Source organism: Mauremys mutica, chromosome 1 (genome assembly GCF_020497125.1).
Source record: "Mauremys mutica isolate MM-2020 ecotype Southern chromosome 1, ASM2049712v1, whole genome shotgun sequence".
Lineage (NCBI taxonomy): Eukaryota > Metazoa > Chordata > Testudines > Geoemydidae > Mauremys > Mauremys mutica.
In genome coordinates, this window is record NC_059072.1 from 73,986,057 (window position 1) to 74,006,884 (window position 20,828).

The following is a 20,828-nucleotide window of genomic DNA, read 5'->3' on the forward strand; positions in this document are numbered from 1 at the left end:
TAGACGAGACTGCAAAGAGTAGGTAAAAGAAAATAGTATTATCTCCATGTTACAGACAGGAAACTGAGGCACTGAGACTTGCCCAAGGTCATACAGGAAGTCTGTAGCAGAGCTGGGTATTGAACACTGGTCTCTTGAGTCCTGACTCCCATCCCACTGTCTTAAACATTATCCTTCCTTTCTATTAGTCAGCAAAATTTACTCATTGCTTTATACAGTGTTCTAATCGGGTGGGTCAACAGAAGAGACCTTCCACCCTGTTACAAATCCTGTTACACAGCTGTAGTGCTGTTTGCCATGCTCAGGGCCTCTGAGGTGGTGTTCTGAGTAGAGTGGAGGATGGACAGGTCTCCACTCTTCCCCTCACTGGCTAGTACTCAAAAGCTGATGCTGGGAAGCTCACACAGCACCTTCAAAAAGGCTGCGGAAAGTGCTACTGCGAAGAGCTCTCCCATGCAGGCATTTTTGCTTGCTTCTGACTTATGCAGGCATAATGCCTTTTGTCATCGTTGATGGGATATTGCAGCTGCCAATGCCACCAATTCTCAGAGCTACAACTTTGATGTGTGTGTGTGTGTGTGTGTGTGTGTGTATGTGTGCACACACACAGAGAAAGACAGGGAGAGAGATCTGTAAAGGGCAAAGCTATAGCTCAGAGAATTGGTGGCCTTAGCAGCTGCAATATCCTATCAATGGTGACAAAAAGCATTATGCCTGCATAAGTCAGAAGCAAGCAAAAATACATGCATTGGAGAACTCTTAGCAGTAGGTAGATAGATAGATATAGAAAGAAACACCTTGTATATACTATATAATAAGTGGGAATTGGAATGCTACTTTTATTTTTACTGGTTCACCCATGAAGGGAGAAAGCAAATAATTAACTCAGAGCTTTGCATCCCTGAGTTATAGCTCCTCACTTCACTGCCACCTGTTATGTATATTATATATCAAATAAATAACAGGCAGCTGTGAATTATAGGACTGTAATTCCATTGAGGAGTTTTGATGAGGCTAATAAACTTCTGCACTGTTTGTTCTGTTTAATTACCAGAACTCCATGATGGACTATCAGCTCTGCAATATGACATTTATTTTTTTAATTTTATATAATGCATAGCGCTCCTCGTGCTCCAATGGCCCCTTTAAGAAAACTGGTTCCATCCTGTGGAAGGACAGCCAGGGGGCACATGTACTGCAATCTCTGCTTGAAAAAACTGTTCTCGTGCTTTTAATTTGTTTTAGAATTATGTAAAAAAACAGAAACCAAGATCATCCCTTCCATGGAAAAACCCACAGGGTGACTTCAGGGGATCTTCTCTCAGAGAGAGACTTAGAACATCACTTTTCAGGGCTGAGGTCCCCCCCAACCCTTTGGCAGGAAAAAGGCCCTCTGAACCTGGGCTGATCGATTGGAGGACAAAGCAATGTATGTGGGCTCCCAACAGCTCTGGATCCATAGCAGTTTTGCACTAATAGAGCTGCATAACCATGCCCCCAGCCCCCCAGCCACAGCTGCCCGAGATCATGGGTGAAACGCTGCAGTAAAGGTAATACAGCCATAGGCTGTAACTAGGGATATTTTTAATGACTGTAAGTAGCCATGACTTCAATTTAACATATTTTTAAAAGATGCCACTTCCAGTAGCACAGGGCCTCTAACATATTTGGGCATTGGCTGAGAACAGATTTATTCAATGGAAAGAATCTCATCTATTGAATTATCCACATCACTTAGGCTTTCCTTGGAGGTTTCCCATGCAACAACTTGGCTGGCCTATCCCTGTTTAATTTATATATCTGACAAATTCACAACCTCTGGTGATAGGGCTGCAGGCATCATTATGAGTCATACACACACACACTTTTTGTTTGTGTATGTCCATATATATTAAATGTTTTCATTGTAGGGCTACTTGTGTCCAAATGAGTTTATTGCTACTCAGGGACCATTACCAGGAACAGTGGGTGATTTCTGGAGAATGGTGTGGGAGACTAGAGCAAAAACGCTCGTGATGCTTACGCAATGTTTTGAAAAAGGACGGGTAAGTTACCGGCATATCAGTTAACAATGCATGCAATAACTGTAAATTATATATTCTTTCTATCACGATTATATATGTTCATTGTTAATAAGCAGTGTCCTCTGACTGCAGGTAAGATGTCACCAATACTGGCCAGAAGACAACAAACCAGTGACTGTGTTTGGAGATATAGTGATTACCAAATTAGTGGAAGATATTCACATAGACTGGACTATCAGGGATCTAAAAATTGAAAGGGTAAGGGAAAACTGAAAAATGCTTTTATAAAAATATACTCTTAAATCTCCAGTGAATGTAAAATGTGTTCCATCCGACTCAGCTGTCCCTAAAAATTCTTCTTTTAATCCCAAATGTGCATACATTGCATTGTCTGTTTTTTCTGAATATTTTTAACTTTTTGAAAATTGTCTCCAGTTTCTGTTGCATGGAACTGATATGTGAAACCCAGATGATAGGAAGTAGAATATCAGGGATACTGAATCTCTAATCCCCTGGGAGTCAAAGTTTCTACCTGACTATCTCAATATCTTTTCTGGAAAGGAGTAATTATAAAAAATTGGGAATGATAAAAATCCCTTCTAATGCATCCCTCCCAGATAAAGCAACCAAGGGTGATATTCTCTGGAACAGTGCAGCTGCTTTGTACTGCATCAGCAGCAGTAGTGAACTATAGAGCTGGCATAACCAGCCCTAGGAGATTCACCTCAACACAAGTGGCTCTCGGTGTCTTAACACTACTGGCACGTTCTGTACTGGAATAGGAGAAGTGGCGTGGAGGCCCCAATGCTCTTGTGATCCACAGCTGTGGTTTCAGGCTTTTGGAACCATTAGCAGCCAGTAACTACTAGAAGATCACTTAGGCTCAGGAATCAGTCCTGCATATAGTGGCCAAGACAATCCTATGCCTCCTTTGGACCTCCAGCACTGACATACATAGTGTGCAATTCTGCCAGACCCCAGGATGTGACCCTCCATGTCCAAACATAAAGATGCATTATCTTTTCTTGGCACACACTAGTGGAAACGGGTGACAAGTAAGCAACATCCCAATTATCAGACTCCTAGGAATACATTGTGTACATAGTACAGAACAATGAAACGTTTAAAATCAAGATTGTGAGATACAATACATTTGTTTTGTAGTTAAAACAGAACACAGAAGCAGCCACAGTAAAAAGGGGCTTTACAGCCAGAAATGTATGCTGGCAAAACACAAATTCATATCTGTTAACCAATATGAGGCTTTCAGAAAACACAAGTCATGCTCTCTAAGTGTTCTGTATGCAGTCACTAAAATACATTACACCTTAAATTGTGCCATTTATCAATATGCCGATTAAGTATCCTGTATTTTTGTCTTTGTTTGCTCTTTGTTTTAAACCCACAAATGGAGTTATTGTTTGTTTATTTAAGGTTTTTTCCATGCAAGTCAACATGTACATTTTGCATCCATAATCCCCGTCACCACATCCTACTTTACTAACATAAATCCAAATTGTCCTTATGCGTTATACAGTAGTTAAGAAGTCAGGTTGTCACTTCCTGCTTTTATGTATTATCATAACTGCTATAGTGGGGTAGTCACTCACATATAATTTCCACCTGCTTTCTGGCCAACGAGTAATTGGACTTGGACCAGCTGACTGCCATGACAGTAGCAAGTCAGTATAGGAAAAGGTCAGATGGAACACCTTCTCTGATTGAGTTTCAGCCAGCTTTGCTCATTGGGCTACTAGAAGACCTGGAGACACTTCAGCTTGTAATCTGCAAATTGGACCCAGGTCCCGTCTGGCTTGTAAAGTCAAGGGGAGAGTTGAGTCTCCTGCTGGCAGAGGTCATTAACACTTTCCCATGGGCAGACTACTGCCAGATTCCCGTAAACAACAGTCATTAAACCCATGCACAAAAAGTTATCTCCTGATGCTAGTACATTTGACAACAGTGTACGTCTCAAACTTTCCTCTTTAGGTAAGGTTATTGAGAAGAATGTGCTAGGGAAACTCAGGTGTTACAGTTCACTTCTAGATCTAATATGGGTCTGTTTCAAAATTCTAATACAGAACTTGTATCTAATTTGTGCTTCCCAGCATGGGGATTGTATGATGGTACGTCAGTGTAACTTTACTGCCTGGCCTGAACATGGAGTCCCTGAAACTACAGCACCATTAATCCATTTTGTCAAGCTGATCCGTGCAAGTCGAGCACATGATAACACACCTATGGTTGTTCACTGCAGGTAAGCAGAGAATTAAGTACATACATGAAATCAGTTTAAAGTGTTATACCATTTAAGTAAATATTAGTATGCAGAAAAGTTGCCAGATTGAAAGCAGTGGGGAAAAAAGGCTGCTTTTTTATTCAGAGTATTAGCCCTGGCTGCAGTGCAAGTTTCCAAGCAATGTTCCTCAACTCTTTTTGAAGGTAGAAGACTGGTTTGTGTTTTCCCTTCTACCCCATGCAATCCAACTGATATGATGTCACTGAAAGAGTTATTCTCTTACCATGGTTGCATCCGATGAAGTGAGCATTCACCCACGAAAGCTCATGCTGCAAAACGTCTGTTAGTCTATAAGGTGCCACAGGATTCTTTTCAGAGTAGCAGCCGTGTTAGTCTGTATCCGCAAAAAAAACAGGAGTACTTGTGGCACCTTAAAGACTAACAAATTTATTTTAGCATGAGCTTTCGTGAGCTAAAGCTCACTTCTTCGGATTCTTTGCTGCTTTTACAGAACCAGACTAACACGGCTACCTCTCTGATACATATCTCTTACCATACAGTCACATTAAAGTTCATTTCAGATTTCCTGTTTACTTAAAATAGGAGATGTGCGTGTGGTAACACCTGACAAATGTTGACTTTTTAATGATTTCTACCATAATTGTAGCTTTCTTTAAGGAAGAAATGTTGAAAAGTTTATTTAAAATCTACATATGATATATTATCAGAAGACAGAAACTATATGGGAACCAGTAAAGAATGGAGACTTGGAATGGAAGGTTGTATCTACAATCCCTTTCACATTCAAAGGCCAGATTTCAAAATTGGATCCTAAAAATAGATGCCCAAATCTATATGTTGGGGAGCTAAATACATGGTCTGGTTCTGAGATGTGTTCAGCTGTCATCACTCCCATTGATTTCATTCTCTACACCGTTACACTATAGTTTCAAAGAGTCAGTGTCTGAACAAGGCTAATTCTTCAGTAAGGTGGTCAGCAGGTCTGCATTTTATATAGTTCTTTCCACTCTCAGTGGAAAGATAGTCTTTCAGTGTCCCCACTGACTCAGTGGGCACATTCTGAAGTAGTGATTCAGGCTAAGAACTCTGTTCCAGATTCTCTGTTGTGCTCAGTGTGAGGGGACACTAAGCAATTTGGTTTCAGTTCTCAATTCTCTGCTCCATCCCTCATCTGTGTTCAGCCTATAATGCATTGGGACTTCTCTAACTGGCTCCAGCTGTCAGTGTCACTAAGGGACCATCCACCAAATGGCCACTGCTGGAACATAATGCTTTCCTACCACTTCTCTTCCCTGCTCCCAACGCAACCCCTACACTAGAGGCTAGTGGAAGAGGCAACTACACTGGCTCTATGCTTCTGAGGACTCCCCCCGTGCTGGTGGTTGTCCTCAGATGGGAGATAGGGCCAGATTCCATCTCCTTTGTACTGCAGAGAGTTGCAAAGGGGACAGAGAATTTGGCCCCCAGCCCATACTAAGGATGTTCCCTTGCTTATGTCACTATGACCTTGCAGCAGCAACGCATGTCCTCATAACCACAGGATTCATTTACTATAATACCTCTTAGCAGAGTTTCTCTCATGTTGCAGCTTTTAAAGAGTGCAGTCACACATTTGGTGAGCAAACATGATCATGTTACTCCTACCCAGCATTTTTTGCACTGCTTGCTTATAAATGTGGGAATGATTTTAAGGTAACCCTGTTAATTTTCAAACCCCTTAATTAAGAAGAATACCCCATAGCCACAAGAGTGTTGGACTTGCCACTTCAGCCTAGTTATCTATTCCCACCTTTTTTCAAACGTTTTTTCTTGTATAATAATTCACTGTATAGAACTCCTCTTTGTTTTGTTTAGTTTTAATAGAAATGCACCAAGAAATCCAAGGTTCAGTTTTGCAGAACCTTGTGATTGCAGTTTTCTTGCATTCAAACCAGCAAAGTTTGTTGGGATTCATATAAAGCTTTTTGGCTCCTTCCCATTCCTACAGTTTGCTAAATAGGATAGTTTTGATTTAGCTGCACCTCATGAGTCAGGCTTTGGCTTTGCAAAACCAAAGCCAGGTCATAGATCACATCTAGATTCCATTTTATCCCAATCAATAAAGGTACCAGAGTGAGAGGGTGGATAAAGGTTCTAGTTTTCACCCAATTTTCTTTTCACGATAAATTTATTTTTCGAGGTTTTGAATTCATGGTGATCACTTAGTCTGATCTCCTGTATAGCATAGGTCATAGAACTGCCCCAAAATTATTCCTAGAGCATAATTTTTTAGAAAGACATCTAGTCTTGATTTAAAAATTGTCAATGATGGAGAATTCATGACTACCCTTGCAAAATTGTTCCAATGGTTAATTACTCTCACCATTAAAAATGTAAGCCTTATTTTCAGTCTGAATTTGTCTAGATTCAACTTCCAGCCACTGGATCTGCTATACTGAAGATTTGCAATTATATATATTAAAATAATTAGCATATAAACTATATTTTATTTTGTATATATTTTTTACAGCGCTGGAGTTGGAAGAACAGGGGTTTATATTGCACTTGATCACTTAACACAACATATAAATGATCATGATTTTGTGGACATGTATGGACTTGTAGCTGAGCTGAGAAGTGAGAGAATGTGTATGGTACAGAACCTGGTAAGACATACAGAATTTATATACATCCTATGTTAAGAAATCATTTTGTTCTCTGAAATACTGCAAAAATGAGCAGCAAAACTTGTGAAAATCAGCCTTATTGTAAGTTTTCTAGTACTTCCTCCTCCCAGTTGGATTGGAAGCATTATACCAATAGGCTTTCTTGAGGTCTTTGACACTTCTTCTCCCAGCCAAGGAGTGGAAAAATGAAAGGTAGTGTTTTTAAAAAGTAAACCAAACCTTCTCAGACTTTGTAAAAAGGTTTATTTTAAATTTTGGGTGAAGGTTCAGATAATTTTTTTTAAACCCAAACTTAATAATATCTTATTATATTTGGCTTTATTAACTCTTTCTGACAAGTAAATTTATATAAATATAGGGCTCCATCCTCCAAAAATGTAAACATGTGCTTAACTTTACCCATATCAATAGTCCCATTGACTGACTTATTTTAAATTGACTTAAATAAGATTACACAAGTGAATTAAGTTATATGCACTCTTCAGTATTTGTAAGAGAAGTGTTTGAAGAGCCTTCTATGGGCCTAAAACAAGATACATTTTTAGCAATCATATGCAAGGTGAGTATAAGTTATTAAGAGAAAAATAATTGAACTGCTAGTAAAAGGACTATCCTAGGCTTAGAGATCTGGGTACGTGCTGCTTAGGGTGACCAGATGTCTCAATTTTATAGGGACAGTCCCGATTTTTGGGTCTTTTTCTTATATGGGCTCCTATTACCCCCCACTCCCTGTCCCAATTTTTCACACTTACTGTCTGGTCACCCTAATGCTGCTTTCCATGGAGCCTTAGTGGAATTTAAAGCTGGCCTTAATGCCCCAATTCAGTGTAATCCTTGTATTCATTCCTGTAGGTCTAATAGTATTATCTAATTCAGAGGCTCTTAAATGTGGCGTGAGAAGCACCATTAGTCCCTGGAGACCAGGCTTGTAACATAGTGCTGACTCTTCCTGCTTATTTCTAGCAGTTAAACTGTAAGCAATTGCTGTAGTTGCCTCAGGGTTCTTATATAATCATGAGGTGAAACTCTGGTTCCATTGAAGTAGGTGGCTAAATTCCCACTGACGTTAATAGGGTCTGGATGTCACCCACGAATGGAAAAGGAAATGGCTATGAGGTAACATCTGTATTAAAATGCAGTACACAGTATGAAAACGTTTGAGATCCTTGATCTAACTCAACCATTATAATTAAGGGTGCTTAGCTGTAAGAACTGCGGGTCTTAGACTGAGCTAATAAGGGGTGTGTTCTTGTTGTTGGGGTCAGACTTCAATGGGTGCAGGTTCAGACCCTTTGGAAGGGTCACTCTTGACCCAGTTGCTAGTTCATTGCATACTCTTCCTTGCCAGCAGAGAGTGTGGTATCACTTTGAACCTCTTTGTCTAACAGGTGACTTACAAACTTATCAATGCTTTATATTGAGATGTAGTCTCGTGCAGCAATCTGCCGAGTACAGCCTGATGGTTTCAAAGCTATTTATGGGCATGTTCATACTAATACTTAGTTCGTGGCAAGCTGGGACGTTAATCTACAGAGCTCCAGTGTGCCACACACTAACTGTCCATGTGGACCCTGCTGATGTGCACTAGGTGTTCCCTAGCGTGCATTGACTTGCCACGGTTTGAAAGAGCAGTACAGCAAAGTGTGCTAGGGCAGTGGTCTCCAAACTTATTTGATCGTGCACCCCTATCAGTAAAAAAATTTTGAGCATGCACACCCTGCTGTGCTGGTTCTACCATTTCTGCCAAAGCAAAAAAAAAAAGTGCTCCTCCTGCCACACACCCTCAAGAATCCTCTTGTGCACCCCCTGGGGTGCGCGCACCCCACTTTGGAGACCACAGCACTAGGGAATTTTTAATGCTCACCAGAAGAGCCCATATAGGCAGTTAGCGTGCAGCATGCTGGAGCACTGTAGATTTACCTTCCAGCTTGCTATGCAGTGAGTGTTTATGTAGATATGTCCTGCAAAAGGAGGCTTGTTCGGTTTGGGAAACATTCCTGCTACCCATATTGGATCAGAGAATATGAGAAGTGAGATGACGGTGATGTGTAAAGTTAGTCTGTCCTTTCCAGCAGTTGAACATATAAATCTGAGATTTTGGAATTTTAAGTTGAAAATTGAGACTATGGTACAACGTCACCTGGAAAATATGGTCTGGTTGTTTATCGTTGGGATTTTTTCCCTTCTTTATTCTGTTTATTAATGGTTGGCATCAAAATGTAGAGTTCCCTAGTAACAACAGATGGCTGTAAGGAGTTAAAAATATCCATTCTATTCTGTTTGTTCACTAGCAAATGTCAGTTTGGTAGTATGATGGGGTGTACAACCCCACACTGGGCAACAAGGGGTAAAGGAACTGCTCTGGGCCCAGCCAGTTCCTCCCCGCCACACTTGTCAGAAATTTCCCTACTGGAGGAAGAGTTAAAAGGCAGGGGAACAGCTCATTTGGTGGCAGTGGCAGACCAGGGAAGAGAGCAGGCCTGCGACCTGCAGCTCCAGCAGATGAGAGTGGAGGGAAGGCAGAAATCTCTCCCTAAGACAATTGCCCAAAGATCCCTCCCTTAGGGAAAGGAGGACCTGCTACAGACAGCTGGAGAGGGAAGCATTTACTCCCCCAGCCCATATGAACTCTAGACTTTGGTAATCCCCTTTATTTTTTGTTTGGACTATCTCAGCAGAGGAAAGCCCTGAACTGGCCCAGGAGGGTGGGCCATATTATGGGTGGAGGCAGGTGGTGCCTCAGAAAGAGAGCTGCCATGTGGCACGCCACCATCAGAAGATGCCTTGTGATGAGCGGGCGACCTTCACACTGCCTTAATCCGGATCATGACTTTGGGACAGTTGCAGGAGGGGAGATGGGAAGAGGCCCAGAGAAGGCAGCCTTAAGCAGCCTTGGCTGTCAGATCATTGATAGCCCTCAGGGCCCTGGTTCAGAGCCCAGTGGAATGGGAGGGCCCAAGCTCCCCTACCAACAACCCCCCTGCAGGTCACAGGCCTTAACCCTGACCACCAACCCCAGAGTGAGGACCATCACAGGTAAGTTTAAATGTAGCACATGTAGCTAGGTGAGAAAATAACAGGACTCCTATTACTGGGATTTTACTGTGGTGAGGAGCACTGGAGCCAGTAGTCTTATACCCTTCACTGCAAATCAAATAATCTAAATGGCCTCAGTGGGAGGCCATTCAGTGGAGATCTCACAGAACCAAACCATTACAAATAAAAAAGACAATAGATAAGGTGAAGGCTTATTTAAAAAACGTATGTTTGTCACTTTTGCTCACCTCTGTGCTTACAGATTCTGGCAGAGGTCAAAAATGGAAGTGCCAAAATGTAACATGAGAGGCTGTTCTCTTGATACTAATTTCCAACCTGATCAAAGGCAGGAAGTATTGTCATTGTTACTTCGGTATAATATTGCAGTGTCATGAGAGAGCTTGTTCTTATCCAAGTCATTTCCAGCACAGTTTTGCAGAACCAGTAGGTACAATACTCCATGTCACCATTGAGACTGATCGAAACAGAATGAATCTTATTAGTTTTTGAGGGTTATCCATTGTTTCCATAAACAAAGCAGAGTTTTAGCAGTCAAGGCTATTCTGACATTTCCATTATAAAACACCTCAGAACGATCTCTAATTTGGGTTTTAAATTGTCAGCATAGAGAAGGTACCAAGACAGAAGCAATTTCCTCCCACCTGCAATTAAAAAAATAAAAATAAAAAATCAGCCTCTCTTTAAATTGTAGGAATAAAATATAATAAAATAAATATCACCCTTTCTTTCCATATTTATAACACTGAAATTGTTTTACTTTTGCAGACCATTGTGTTGCAATTTTGAACCGCTGGTACAAGGCTAGATTAAGAATAAGCCTAACATAGCTGTGCAGGGAAATAGGAAGAGGAGTAAGGACTCCCTCCTTGTCAGCCTGTCTACCTGAATCTTAGCTCTAGGTGCCTGGAGCGTGCAGGGGCTGTGCATGAGACACTGTCCCCAGGGAGGGGCAGGGACTAGGCCAGGCCATGACTCAACTCCCTTGTTCCCACTACACACAACACTTTATGTGTCAGTTAGCTATATAGGGTTGCCAGGCATCCGGTTTTAGACTGGAATGCCCGGTCGAAAAGGGATCCTGGTGGCTCTGGTCAGCAGTGCTGACCGGGCCATTAAAAGTCTGATCATTGGCTCAGCAGGGCTAAGGCAGGCTCCCTCCCTGGCCTGTCTCTGCACAGTTCCTGGAAGCAGGCGACATGTCCCTCCTGCTCTTAGGTGCAGGGGGTGCCAGGGAGACTCCACCCACTACTCCTGTCCCAAGCGCCAGCTCCGCAGCTCCCATTGGCTAGGAACCACTGCCAATGGAAGCTGCAGGAGCGGTGCCTGTGGGCACGGACAGCATGCAGAGCCCCCTGGCTCCTCTGCCTAGGGGCCAGACATGCCCGCTGCTTTCGGGAGCCATCTGAGGTAAGCACCACCCGGCCGGAGCCTGCACCACAAACCCCCTCCCGCACCCCAACTCCCTGCCCCACTTTAGAACCCCCTCCCACACCCTAACTCCCTTCCGGAGCCCATACCTCAAAATCCTCCTGCACTTCAACCTCTTGTCGCAGCCCTGAGCCCCCTCCCGCAGTCCAAATCCATCAGCCCCAGCCCAGAGCCCTCTCTCACACCCCAAACCCCTCATCCCCGGCCGCACCCCAGAGCCTGCACCCCCAGCCAGAGCCCTCACCCCCTCCCGCACCCCAAGCCCCTGCCTCAGCCCGGTGAAAGTGAGTGAAGGTGGGGGAGAGCGAGCAATGGGGGGGGAATAGAGTGAGCTGGGACGGGGCCTCAGAGAAGGGGCGGAGCAGGGGGCATGGCCAGGGTGTTCAGTTTTGTGTGATTAGAAAGTTGGCAACCTTACAGCAGTTCTGGTTAAGGAGTGAGCTGTACCCTAAAAGGGATTATAGAAAATCACTCCCTTTTCCCCCTCCAGCACAACCGAGGCACTCTGGGAGGCATTGTGTCTCTCCGAGACCTTGTCTGCAACTGCCTGCACTTGTGACGGTGTGTAGGGTACATGTCACTACATGCTGAAGTGACCATACTCTGTACAGTGGGTAGATACATGCAGCAGCGAAAGCCTCCAGCAGTGCGGATAGAGGAGAAAGATTCCAGCAGTCTAGAGCCTTTTCCCACTTGATTCTTTCACTGTGGCAGGGAAAGGCTCTGCTAAAAGTAGCAGTGTAGACCTGCCGTCCCCATGCTTGGGTGAGTAGAGAGCTGTACAGGATATATACCCTAGGGTTCAGTAATGTAGGACACTCTACACTACCTGCCTAAGCCATGGCTCACCATCTACACTGCTATCTATACCTGTGCTAGCTGCGTGTGCAGCATCTGTACTCTACATGCCACCATATGGACCCCTCAGGGGTGTTTCAGCTACACACAGCCCCTTACTCTGGGCTATACAGTAGAACAGGGGTTGGCAACCTCTGGCATGCAACTCACCAGGGTAAGCACCCTGGTGGGCCGAGCCAGTTTGTTTACCTGCTGCGTCGGCAGGTTCAGCGGACTGCGGCTCCCACTGGCCGCGGTTCGCCGTCCCAGGCCAATGGGGGCACCGGGAAGTGGTGCTGGTGAGGGATGTGCTGGCCGTGGCTTCCACCACCCCCATTGGCCAGTGGGAGCCGTGGTCCACCGAACCTTCCGACGCGGCAGGTAAACAAACTGGCCCGGCCTGCCAGGGTGCCTGCCCTGGTGAGCTGCATGCCAGAGGTTGCCGAGCCCTGCAGTAGAACCTCAAAATTACGAATGGAGAATGGAGGTTGTTCATAACTCTGAAATGTTTGTAACTCTGAACAAAGCATTTTGGTGGTTCTTTCAAAAGTTTACAACTGAACATTGACTTAATATAGCTTTGAAACTTTACTATTCAGAAGAAAAATTCTACTTTTATCCATTTAATTTAAATGAAACAAGCACAGAAACAGTTTCCTTACCTTGTCAAATCTTTTTTTTTAAACTTTCCCTTTTTTTTTAGTAGTTTACGTTTATCACAACACTGTGCTGTATTTACTTTTTTTTCCCTCTGCTTCCTCCTGATTGCATACTTCCGGTTCCAAATGAGGTGTGTGGCTGACCAATCAATTCATAACTCTGGTGTTCTTAACTCTGAGGCTCTACTGTATGTAAAATGCACAGTCTAGTCCAAGGGTAGGCAACCTATGGCACGGGTGCCAAAGGCGGCACACGAGCTGATTTTCAGTGGCACTCACACTGCCCAGGTCCTGGCCACCGGTTTGGGAGGGCTCTGCATTTTAATTTAATTTTAAATGAAGCTTCTTAAACATTCAGAAACCTTATTTACTTTACATTCAACAATAGTTTAGTTATATATTATAGACTTATAGAAAAAGACCTTCTAAAAAAGTTTAAAATGTATTATTGGCACGCGAAACCTTACATTAAAGTGAATAAATGAAGACTCGGCACAGCACTTCTGAAAGGTTGCTGACCCCGGTCTAGTCCCTAATGAATGATTTTTTTTCCAGGAAAAGACCCTACAAAAAGGTTTTTGGCACATCATGTGCTCCCCTTCATCCTTTTTCCTGCCCCAATAGGAATTTCAGAAAGATGTTCAGTGCATACAAGTGGGCGCTGCTTTGGCACAACAGACTTTACAGCTTTTGGGGTTCAAAATCTGAATAATACAAACTATTTAAACAATTTATGTTGTAGTAACTTCAGTCTGTCAGGTCACAGCTCATATATGCCTGATGGATCCATTACAGAACAAAATATCTTCCCCAAAAAAGGCTTTACTACAATGGGTATTTTGAAGCACCTTATCATGTCAATAAGGATTTCAGGAAACAATATATGCAAAAAATATGTATTGCTACTGTATACTGCAGCAGCTCTGAAAGTTTATTGTTTCAGTTATCTGTGGCTTGAGAATTACTGATTCCAGAGACATACCCATCTAAATGAAACCCTCATTATGTATCAGAAACAGTTTGAACGATTAAGAGTTTTATCCCATTGCACAAAAGCCAAGAAAGTCAACATTTTTATTTCTAAGCTGGTTCTCAAAATGCCCTCTACAACAGGCGTCTATCTTTAGAAGCGATTTGTTTTTTCTCTCATGAACAGGCCACGTATTAAGTGAATGGAATTTAGTGGATTTTTTGCATTTGACTGCACCCTGCTGGCTTTCAGCATGCTAGGAGGGAGGAAAGTTTCTTCATTTAAGTGCTTGATATACGTGGTTCAGCTCCTTCAGTCTGAATCAAATGTTGAAAAACAAACTGAACACATTTTTTCATATATAACTAGCTTTGAGGGAATGGTATGGTGCAGTTATGTTTGGAATAATTTTCTATATTTGACTAAGGATAGTAATTAACATGCCTATAGACTAAGAATTGATAATTCATAATTATCAAAATTGGGTCAGACATAAGACATTATCAAAGGGTTGGAACAAGTTGCAAAACTAGAATTACTTTCAGAACATCTATAGGTTTTTATTCAGAATTGCTTTAAAATATTTTGTTATTAAAAGCAAATTTTTCATCATAAATTCATGGAACCTCTAACTTTTACATCATACAGGCACAATATATTTTTTTGCATCAGTGTGTTTTGGACCTATTGACAAGCAAAGGAAGCAGTCAGTCCATATGTTTTGTAAATTATTCAGCACTGCAAAAGATGGACTCTTTGGATGCCATGGAAGGTAAGTAGATACAGATTGTTCCAAAGTTATTTTTTCCTAGCAGGTGCTTTGATTTGTTCATACTAATAAGCATACTTTGACAAGCACTTGGAGGCTTGATAAGTGCAAAGTTATGGCTTTCTGCTGCCCTTTAACCCAGATTATGGTATCAGTCATTGCTCAAACTATTTACATTTTTCAACAGAAATTCTTTCAAATACACACTAAGAGTTATCAGTAATTGGTTAATGTTCATTTAAAAAGCAGTTTAATTTAATGTATTTGTTTCTGTTATAGGTGATGTGGAACTTGAATGGGAAGAAACTACCATGTAAATATTTAAAGCAAAGATTATTAGGTCTTGAAAACCAAATAGTATTTTCTAAATGCAGGGGCCAAAACAAATCCCCTTATAATGAATTAAAAACAATCCTTTTTTTTAAATGTTGAAATGGTTCCTTTTCTATCAATGTGCCTTCATAAATGTGATAAATTATTTTATGCAAATCTCTAGGCAATAAAGATCAGCAATACTTTTGCCCAGATTGCAGTTCTGTTGTTATATAAATAACTCAGTATGTATTTAAATTGAAAGTGTGTTCTCAACAAATGCCCCTTTTCCCCAGTTATCTTGTAAAAGATTAAAAATGAGCCAAATGTGAAGGAAAATGTTCATATTCCTAACGTGCATAATTCAGTGTGAATTTGATGTATTCTTTTGTTTGGTTTTGAGTAAAAGCTTGAATTATTTGACTCAGTCATGTTAGTTTGGCCTCCAGGGTGTTGACAATTCTTGTGGATTACTTCCAATACTGTCACAATGATCTTTACCTAAATGTATGTTCTTGTGTTTTAAAACTGCTGTTTTATGAGTGCTAGGATATCATCTCATGATCCTGAACAGCTGAAGAGTCACCCCCTGACACTGCGAGGATTATTCAGCTTTTGCACAGCACACAGTAGCTCTTCAGGGATAGTTGGGGCTATTTAAGCTAACTTGTGATCACCCGGTTGTTGTTTTAAAATGTTGCTAGTGATTGCACATGTTTGATGATGAAGAAAGGATCTCACATTCCAGCTACTTTTGTAAAATTGAAAGGGAAAAAAAATAAAGTTTTAAATTTATTACATATTATAATGTATGGTAGATTGATTTGAGTAATGTACTGTATACCTTCATTCAAATGACCTGAATACAATCTTATACACTATCTTCATAAGGAATACTCAGAAATTCAATATTAAAATATCTTATTGTTCAGGTGTATAAAATCAAACTTTGTTGCCTTCACATTGGCATGAAATAAGTCACTGAAGCCTTTGAAACGCATGGCTGACAATATTTTGTGTTGGCACAATTCCAGAGAGCACTGATTAATAAACCCCAAATCCTCAGCTCCTATTGCTGCATCATCAAGGGTAGATCCAAAGATTGAATGGAAGAGTCAGGAGGCTCTCAATCGAGTAGCAAAGCATAGATTGATAAATAGAGGGCCATAGGAAAATAATCTTACCATGCACTTGGATTTTACTAGGAAGCCTGGTGCTTTATTACAGGTTTCAGAGTAGCAGCCGTGTTAGTCTGTATCCACAAAAATTTGTTAGTCTCTAAGGGGCCACAAGTACTCCTGTTCTCAGTGATTTATTGACATTCTCATAGCTTTGCACTGATACATTTTTAAATATTATGTGAGGAAACATAAATGTTCTACTACAAACCAATTATACTATCAAATTGTGGCCTAAGTACTCTAGGAGAAACCTGCCTGAGTGCAAAAAACAGTAAGGAAACTATAGAAGGTTCTCTTCATAGAGCGCCCAGGTCATATTTGCATTGGGGAGAAGGAGCTTCCAGCCTTGTGGAGGGGACAAGTGGTTCAACTTTCCAACTCTGAGGAGCCTCAGGTAAATCAGGCCATTCCCTCTGCAAACTGGGACACCTGCAAGCAGGAGTGGCGCCAGGGTTTTTGGCGCCCTAGGTGCAGGGCCGGCTCTACCCATTTCGCTGCCGGTCCCGCGGCTCCGGTGGACCTCCCGCAGGCATCCCTGCGGAGGGTCTGCTCATCCCATGGCTCCGATGGACCTGCCGCAGGCATTCCTGCGGAGGATCCACTGGTCCTGGGGCTCCGGTGGACCTGCCGCAGGCGTGCCTGCGGATGCTCCACCGGAGCCGCGGGACCAGCGGACCCTCCGCAGGCACGCCTGCGGGAGGTCCACCGGAGCCGCCTGCCGCCCTCCCGGCAAAATGCCGCTCCCCCCAAATCCTGGCGCCCTAGGCGACTGCCTAGGTCGCCTAAATGGAAGCGCCGGCCCTGCCTGCAAGGAAGATATACAGTGTGAGTATGTTCCTGATCTGTCTGTAACAGAAAGTTAACTGGACTCTTACCTACTTCATATTCCAAATAGACAGTGTTGTACAGTTCATAACTTAATATTTATGCAGGAGTAAATTTCAGTAAGGGTCTGGTTTCTTTTTACAATCTGATGGGTTTGGTACAGATTGTAAATTAGAAGAGATCTTTTGTGAATAGGCAAATGACCATCAAAAGCAGAACTGAGGGAGGGGAAGAGGGTTTGAGGGCATTTTAGAGAAGTATTTTTGGGAAACTGTCTTTCAGGAAGACCGACAGTATTGCAGTGTCACCTGTCAACCTAAAGGAAAAACAATGCCTTTTAAAGCCGGACAGAAGGAGAGGTGATGTCCGCAGCTGTTCAAATCTCTGGCGAACCATTCTGTACAGCTCTAGTTTCATTTGGTTCATATGAAACATGTGGTCTTCATTTATTATACATATGTTTTAAAGTATTTTGACAAATTGCCTATAAGGGTCTTACAGATGTTTTTCATGATTGTATTTGTACTTGGTAGCAGTACGTGTAACCCTGTGATAAAATGACATTATTGAGCTATAGTCTTTTAACCACAGTGCTAGACTAAAAGTATGTTTGTAATTTCTATAGTTAATTTTTTTGCAAGAGCTAATTAATCCTGTGCAGCTTAAAAGTGAACTCTCCAATGTTCCAAAAGTGATTATAATTGTTTGTATTTTATCAAAATGACTCCTATAGAGATTCTTGCATCTTTCTTTAAAGCATCTGGAATCAGTTGCTGTCAATTACTGGATTTAAAGGAACACTACTCTGACAATCCAGTATGACACTTTTTATGTTCCTGTGATTACTTTATGTTAAAGCCAAAATCTTTAAAATGTTTTAAATATTTCATTGTACAGTTTTATGTAGGCAATCTGATGATCTGCCTTTGGAGATTTCAGTGTTATCTCTTCAGGCAGGGACAGCCAGTAGCCAACCCAATCTGAGCACAGCTCACAGGCCTTCTGCACATGGAAGGAAATTGTTCATGCTCTCTGAGCAGCTGAGAAGGAGCTGCTCTGCTATCTGTACTGCAGTAATCCACGAACCTTTATATGTACCCATCCATGGGGAATGAGGAAGGGAAGATGTCCATGTCACAGTAGATCCTACAGACCCACCCATGAATGCCATGTTTGACACAATATACCTTCTGTCCATAGCTCCACATCACCCATAAATCCTTCCCTCCCATCCCCATCTTTTGCCACGGGAACCAAGGGGGTGAGATCAGAATTTGGCCATTTTGTGAATAAATGGCTATTTTGCTGCATTGCTGTATGCAGTGTTGTAGCCGTCTCAGTCCCAGGATAGTAAGAGACAAGGTGGGTGAGGTAAAATATTTTATTGGACCAACTTCTGTTGGTGAGAAAGACAAGCTTTTGAGCTTACACAGAGCTCTTAGAAGAGCTTGTCTCACACCAGCAAAAGTGGGTGCAATAAAAGATACTACCTCACCCACCTTGTCTTTCTATTTCACAACATGGCATTTTTAATTTTTCAGATGATGTTTTACTGACTCTTCAGATAGTATTTGAGTAGAGATGTTATGATAGCACCATATTGCTAAAGTAGTCAGTGTAACCTACTGCATCAAAAACAGAAATGAAACCAACCAACCAACCTGCGAAAGTAAACCTGCCATTCAGGAATAGTCCTCTAGAATTTAATAGATAGTGACAACTTTTCTTTAGGATTTTACCCATCCTATATGAAGTCCTGCACTTAGGAAGGAAGAATCCCATGCACGACTACAGGCTGGGGACCGACTAGATAAGCAGCAGTTCTGCAGAAGAGGACCTGGGGATTTCAGTGGATGACAAGCTGGATATGAGTCAGCAGTGTGCCCTTGTTGCCAAGAAGGCCAATGGCATATTGGCCTGTATTAGAAGGAGCATTGCCAGCAGATCGAGGGAAGTGATTATTCCCCTTTATTCGGCACTGGTGAGGCCGCACCTAGAGTATTGTGTCCAGTTTTGGTCCCCCCCACTACAGAAGGGATGTGGACAAATTGGAGAGAGTTCAACGGAGGGCAACGAAAATTATTAGGGGTACATGACTTATGGGGAGAGGCTGAGAGAACTGGAGTTATTTAGTCTGCAGAAGAGAAGAGTGAGGGGGGATTTAATAACAGCCTTCAACTACCTGAAGTGGGGCTTCAAAGAGGATGGAGCTCGGCTGTTCAAAGTGGTAGTAGATGACAGAACAAGGAGTAGTGGTCTCAAGTTGCAGTGGGGAAGGTCTAGGTTGGATAGTAGGAAACACTATTTCACTAGGAGAGTAGTGAAGCACTGGAATGGGTTACCTAGGGAGATGGTGGAATCTCCATCCTTAGAAGTTTTTAAGGCCCGGCTTGACAAAGCCCTGGCTGGGATGATTTAGTTGGTGTTGGTCCTCCTTTGAGCTGGGGATTGGACTAGATGACCTCCTGAGGTCTCTTCCAACCCGTAATATTCTATGATTCTATGAGTAGAGAATTATAGCTATGCTATGAATTTCTATAGGATGGTTTTAAAAAACTAGTGAAAGGATATTAAGCTTTATCAATTATACAGATAATTTCTATAGAAACCTATTATATTTCAAGAACCTATTTGTTTAATCTCTATTAAAGTCTGTAGGACATCTTCAGAAGGGACACTGAAGGGGAAGTCAATATAAATTTGGGGTGGGCGGAGGGGGAGAAAGAGAGGGAAAGAGATCAGTTAGGTTGTTTGTAAATGAGGCTTCTTGGCCAATATCTACTGTTGATGTCCTCCCAAATTGCTCCTCTCACTCACACATCAATCCATCTTCTATTTTAAAACCATCATTAGGGCAACTCAGCCTCTGGCTTTTAGAACAGTCGAGTTCACCCTCTGACAGGTGTCAGGACAGTTTCCTTTACGTACTCTGGAGTTATCATGTGTGAGGGTAGAAACAGCTTATAGACAGTGTCCTCTTCTTTCCCCTAGAGGTGCTGTCTATGGTGAATCCATTTGTGTTTTGTCTCCAGAGAGTACAAAATAGTGAAAAGGGATCCAGAGTGAGAGAAACCCACAGATCTCTAAGTTTTAAAGTATTCATTGGCTCACTGACAATTTTTAAAAATGAATAACATAAAAATAAATCCTGCGCCACTTTAGGACTGTTTTCTTAGAATTGCCCCAGTTCCCGTTATTGTAGAAAGAGTGTGTGCAATAAAGTTAGAACTGTACTCATAACACAGAGTTCTCTGAGAATTACAAACATTTTCTAACCATTAACATATTTGCAAAATGGGTTGTTGCTTAGCAAAGGAAGGTGTCATTTTGCTTCCTTTTAACATGATGAAGTAAAGCAAGAAATTGAAATCTGGATGGCTACTATTCTCACACGGGTCTTCTAGATGAAAGGATTTTATAACAAAAACAATTGAATACTGAAATCAGTGTTAAATTTGGATTATATTTATTTTTAAGATCGTTGTTATAATTTGTTGTGACGTTACAAGACAAGGACCTAATAAGAAAAATAATCAACACTTGTAACCTTGCACTTTCACTAGGTACATCAAGCTACACAGTAATTTAATTTCATAATATTGTGTGAAAGATTATAATATAGAACATCTAGGTATTGCGTTACAATATAAATTGTATGGTTGTATACAATTGTTAAAAAAGTGGCAAATATAGCTTCGAGCCTACCATATTTTATACCAAGGTCACACGTGACAGTGAGCCTTTTTTCCCAGTTATATGCAGAAAAGTACAAAGCTTCTCAGATTTGGATTAGATTGAAAAATGTCTGAGTAATTTGAAAAAAAGCCCCACTTCAGTTTG

At 41.8% G+C, this 20,828-nt stretch overlaps 1 protein-coding gene across 1 annotated transcript in view; it reads left to right on the plus strand.

Moving 5' to 3' along the window:
• The window catches only part of PTPRQ (protein tyrosine phosphatase receptor type Q), a 207,876-nt gene extending 192,128 nt beyond the window's left edge, over positions 1-15,748 (plus strand). Inside the window, exons 58-63 of the mRNA XM_045002531.1 lie at positions 1,911-2,045; positions 2,157-2,282; positions 4,133-4,281; positions 6,794-6,929; positions 14,550-14,673; positions 14,950-15,748. Coding sequence (XP_044858466.1) covers positions 1,911-2,045; positions 2,157-2,282; positions 4,133-4,281; positions 6,794-6,929; positions 14,550-14,673; positions 14,950-14,987 — 708 coding nt within the window. The 3' untranslated portion in view covers positions 14,988-15,748. The remainder of the gene's footprint in view (positions 1-1,910; positions 2,046-2,156; positions 2,283-4,132; positions 4,282-6,793; positions 6,930-14,549; positions 14,674-14,949) is intronic.
• Positions 15,749-20,828: the final 5,080 nt, after the last annotated feature.